Raw genomic sequence first — 5,618 nt, forward strand, 5'->3', positions numbered from 1 at the left:
AGGGTTAGGGATAGGGTTAGGGACAGGGTTAGGGTTAGGGTTAGGATCGACCACTCAAGACTAGCTAGTGCGGACGCGCGACTGCGCGTTCGGGACCGTGCTGCTTTAGTAGTACCCTTATGTAGGTGTGCCGGTTCAGTGAGTTATCTAATACAGGGGTTATCAAACTTTTTGACTTGCAGACCCCTTTATATTTCAGGCTTTACCTTAGGGACCCCCTTATAAACGCTTATGAAATTTATACATAAATATTTGCTTAAAATAACATATATTTTTACATTTATTTATTTAACAGTATTTGACAAATAGGTTTTTTGTCAATTAAAAGATTTCTATTAAAAAACATATAAAATCAAATTGCCATAAAAAGTATTTGCTGTCTACGGACCCCGTCTTGTCCTTGCGGACCCCCTGTGGTCCGCGGACCACAATTTGAAAACCCCTGATCTAATAGACATCAATGAAAACAGCCTTCCGTACTCGGCGAGTTATGTGATATTTGAAGATAGTCTATAATGTTTTTACATATACTATTAGCTGGCTTATTTATGCCTGTGTCTATTCACGTAACTGCCCTTATCTTTTCCTTTATTTATCTATTTCATTCTCCTGTTTCCCCCTCCCTGTTACGCACTGTTTACTTCATAATACACGGACACGTGTGTGTGTATGTAATATATCTTCTATCTTTTGTTTTAGACATTAGACTGCAGCAATTCTGGGACACTGCTTTGAATTTTTAGTTGAATTAATCAACCTCAATACTTACTCCGTAAAGTTTTGTACTTATTCTATCGGTTACTTTTGCCGAACCGCTATGTTACGGGGATGCAAACATACCAGCACCGGTTGTCAAGCGGTGGTTGGGTGGGGGGACAAACAGACAGAAACACACACATATATATATGACAGGTTTCATTCAGTTTCCGTCTACCAAATCCACTCATAAGGTTTTGGTAGGCCCGTGACTATAGTAGAAAATACTTGCCCGAAGTGCCACGCAGCGGGACTGAACCCGGAATCATGGGAAGCAAGCTTCTTACCACACAGCTACATGTTTTAAAATTTTTTTAAAGCCAAAACAATGCAAATTATAAAAAACTTAATAATTATAGTCCGACGAACGGGAACTTGAAATCTGAGTAACAGACACACACACACACAAAAGCCTGGATATTTTTTTTTTTCGAAGCTAACTTCCTGCAAAACATAAGGGAAATTTTAGTAATTCTATTCTTGACCAAATAACCATTAAAATTAAGTTGTCACCGACATTATCCATGGCAAATACGCAAGAAATCACAGAATCGTTTATTCCCATTTCTTGGAATAATATCAAATTCGTACAATTTATTATTTAAAAACAATACTATTCTTCTATTTCACTTCCTCTCTTTACTAGGGCCATTAACTTTGCTAAATCGATAAACAACAATTAAGGTTCTGCCATCGATATAACAGCCCCATCTTCACTATTATACACAGTTTAATGATTAATTAACACAGAAAATTCGAACTTGTTATTTGATTGGACTTCCGACATAATATACCAGCTGATGACTTGTCTACAAATAAATATCGATATTTTCTCCTAGTGGTTTGTTTCATTGTTGCGTTTTGTCGAAATTAAAATTACAATTCAACAACACAGATTCATATATGTACCTGCAGAGAAGATAAGACATAAGCTAAAAGAAAAAGAAAAAAATGAATCGGTGACAAACATTTTCTCACGGTCCCTCCCCTCCTGAGCCACAGACTCATAAGGCCGGTTTTCCGGCTTCTGTGACGTATATATTCCCCACCCACTGGACTGGACTGGACGCCGGTCCGTCGCAGAATGATTCATTTTGCCTATGAGTGGACTGGAGCAACGTAAACCGAAGAGTCTTGCTCAAGAATACAACACGTTGCTCGATCCAAGAAGCGAAACCACAATCTTACGATCATGGGTGCAAGATCCTAACTTCTAGGCCACGCACGTCCAAGCGTGTAAATACTGATTTCAAATTTTGGCACAGGGCCAGTAATTTCGGGGAAGGGCAGTTAGTCGATTACATCGACCCCTAGTGGTACTTATTTTATCGACCCTCAAAAGGCAAAGTTGATCTCAGCGGGATTTGAACTCAGAACGCAAAGACAGACCAAATGCCACTAAGCATTTTGCCCGGCGTACTAACGATTCTGCCAGCTCGCAGCCCTAATAGCGTGTAAATATTCATTTAAAGACCTGTGTACAAGCACAGCAGTTGTGTATTTTCGACTGTGGGCCCTGTTTTCTAATTGGGGAAATTTGTGACAATTTTTAAATTTTTTCATACTGGTGTACATGTATGTATGTTTGCAGACAGAGCGATGAAGATGTAACAATATCATTCCTTCTAGGTCAGACAATTGAACACGTTGCCCCCGACTGCCATTTCTACCGTTCAAAACACCATGAGTGACAGCGACAACAGCCGCAGCATCGGCGATCGCAGCAGCAGCAGCAACAGACGAAACAGCAACGTACGGAAGCAACAACGGTGACAGCAGCAGCAGCAGCAGTCGTAGCAGCAACAAGCGCAGCAGCAGCAGTCGTAGCAGCAACAAGCGCAGCAACAACAAGCGCAGCCGCAGCAGCAACAAGCGCCGTAGTGGTAGTAGTAGCAGCAATCACTATAGTGGCAGCAGCAGCAGCAGCAGCTTTCGTCGTTGTAGTGGTAGCCGTAGTGGTAGATATACAATAACACACTGCTGCCCTTTTGCTCTATCTTTACTTCTTTTTCTTTTACGTTTTCTCTAGTAATGTCGATCATCTTTACGTCCACTGGCTGGCCTCCATAACCATGTTTTCTTCCCTTCAACTTAGTCCTTTTTGTCATCACTTACACTCTCAATAACAATCGGAGCAAAACAATAACAATGGCTAAGGTACTCTGTAGTTATTAGTAGTGAAAGCGGGGGAAGACAAACACTTGGAGTGAGGGACTTCGTTTCTTCATTTTTTTTCTTTTATTCATTATTATTTTGTGTTATGTTAGGAGAATGACAGTGATATCGAAGTTCCTTTCTCAGTCCAGTGTTGTCGCTAACTTCAGTCGGAAACAAGGCACCAAAAAGGCGACACTAGCAGGCTGTTTACTGATCGCAGCGGCTGTCTATGGAGCCAAGAAATGTCCCCACATTTTCGACGTTCTTCGACGAAAGGGGACTTCAAATGTAAACCTTCAGCTATCTTCAACAGCGGCAGACCAAGCTGTTGTAAAGGACAAAAAAGAAGCAGAAGAAAACATTCCACGAACAAATCGAACTATTCGTTCAAAAAAATCTCCAGCTGTAAACAAAGTGTTTTTTGATCAAATTCGTTTCTTGCTGAAGATTGTTATTCCGGGAATATGGACAAAAGAGTTCGGAATACTCTCTTTACATACCTTGTCTTTAATCTGTCGGACATTCCTGACTATCTACGTTGCATCTCTGGATGGTAAGATTGTGAAGACAATAGTACAGAAAGACGCCTTTGAGTTCATGTTGCAGTTGTCTAAGTGGATCGGCATCGCCATACCTGCCACATTCGTCAACAGTCTTATAAGGTTTGTGGAGAGCAAGCTTGCTCTTGCCCTTCGTACCCGGCTGGTAGATTATTCCTACCAGAAATATTTCCACAACCAAACCTACTACCGTGTCAGTAACCTGGACTGTCGCTTGACCAACGCTGACCAATGTCTCACAGATGACATCAATGTGTTCAGCCAGTCACTTGCTCACCTCTATTCTCACCTCACTAAACCTTTACTGGACGTAGCTATCATGACTTTTACTCTTTATAAACTAGCCAGAAACCGTGGTGCAAGCTCCAGGATACCAACATTAGTGGCTATCGTCGTCGTCTGTGTTACAGCCAAGGTAAGTTTAACCCCCTCTGCTTTTATTATTCAATTTTCTACGTCGTTAGCTACGTTCTCAGTTCAAAACCCGCCGCCCTTACCCATGATACTGTGTGACACTATTAGGTTCCAAATTAAATGTTCCAAACCCACCACTGTCGGGGGTTAAAAGGAGATCTCTTCTACGCAGTAATTCCTTGATAACAAACCTACTGAAATATAAACACCTACGTGCTGCTGTCATGTATATTGAACGCATTTATCTGTTGTATTTTGTTCCCCATTTATGACTAATATCGACCACTAGTTTCATTGATTCAAATGGGTTTTCTAAAAAAAAAAATGCTTCCTCCTATACTGTCATGACGACAGTGATGATGTCCCCACCCACCGAACACCGGATCATCAGACTAGTTAATAATTCCCTGTTCTCATCTCTTCACTCTCAGGGATAGTAAACCAGAAGATCGAACTCACCAAGCTTTTTCTTGGGATCTCTTTTTTCTGTTATTTTACAGTTTTACGACGTCACTTTCATTCTTTAAGAAAAATATCAATAATAAACAACAATAATATAAATTTATAATATAAACACAAAACCACATTTAGGAAATGAGTGCAGTGGATAAGATCGAACTTATTTTATTTGCATTAATAATCTTTGGACTGGGGAAAAGTACAATTAACCCCAACAGTATGTAAACATTAAAATGAGATCTGATGGAGCTATGTACCTCAAAGCTTTCTATCCGTTTCTACCATCCATCAGCCCTAGTGATGTTTAATAATCGCTGAGATTTGAACTCGCTGCGTTACATTTAGTACGAGACCCAACTGTATTTGTATTTAATATGTAAAACGATCCCCTGGGGTACTTTAATTCTGCCATATTGTAGATATGCATTATGTTTCTTGATCTGTGCCCTCATACGTTGAACATGAACACAAAACATTAGAGTAGCAACATAGTTACTTTATGGTGTATAGAAATAACAAAATTTTTATGTATGTATATGTATGTATGTATGTATGCGTAATCATTGTGATGCATGTGAATATATGTGATATATGCGTCTGTAAGCGCGTGTGTATATATATATATATATATATATATATATATATGTGTGTGTGTGTGTGTGTGTGTGTAGGCAACCAATTGGCAGACCGATAGGTTGTTATGTCGTAATTATTCCGGCTCTCTGCGCTGTGTTCAATTCCGACCGAGGTCGATTATTTGCTCTATATCTCTCTCTTTCTATCTGTCTTTTCATAGGAAATCGGGTGTGGTCAGATCTGGCTAAGATCAATATCAGATCTGGAGAGAGATAGGCTTCAACAGGTATAAAAGTGCCTAAGACATGCTCCGTGTCACACGCCGCTCACGATTTCACTAAGGAGTTGAGGCCTCGTGGCAAGGCGCGCGCGCACACACACACATTTGTACATACATGTATATGTGTGTGTGTACTATGCCTGTGAATATGTATGTGTATGCATATATATTTCATCTTTCACTTGTTTCAGTCATTGGAGTGTGACCATGCTGTGGCACTGTTTTGTAGGATTTAGTTAGGCGCATGCGTGGCTTTGTGGTAAGAAGCTTGCTTTCCAACCACATGGTTCCGGGTTCAGTCCCTCTGCGTGGCACCTTGGGCATGTGTCTTCTTCTACGACAGCCTCGGGCCAACCAAAGCTTTGCGAGTGGATTTGGTACGCGGAAACTGGAAGAAACCCGTCGTATATATATAT

The 5,618-nt window shown here is 40.5% G+C and overlaps 1 protein-coding gene across 1 annotated transcript in view; it reads left to right on the forward strand.

Moving 5' to 3' along the window:
• The first annotated feature begins 2,603 nt into the window (after nt 1-2,603).
• Nucleotides 2,604-5,618, forward strand: part of LOC106871171 (ATP-binding cassette sub-family D member 2) — a 44,288-nt gene continuing 41,273 nt past the window's right edge. The window contains exon 1 of the mRNA XM_014917501.2: nt 2,604-3,888. Within this exon, the coding sequence (XP_014772987.1) occupies nt 3,028-3,888 (861 nt within the window). The 5' untranslated portion in view covers nt 2,604-3,027. The remainder of the gene's footprint in view (nt 3,889-5,618) is intronic.

Source organism: Octopus bimaculoides, chromosome 4 (assembly GCF_001194135.2).
Source record: "Octopus bimaculoides isolate UCB-OBI-ISO-001 chromosome 4, ASM119413v2, whole genome shotgun sequence".
Classification (NCBI taxonomy): domain Eukaryota; kingdom Metazoa; phylum Mollusca; class Cephalopoda; order Octopoda; family Octopodidae; genus Octopus; species Octopus bimaculoides.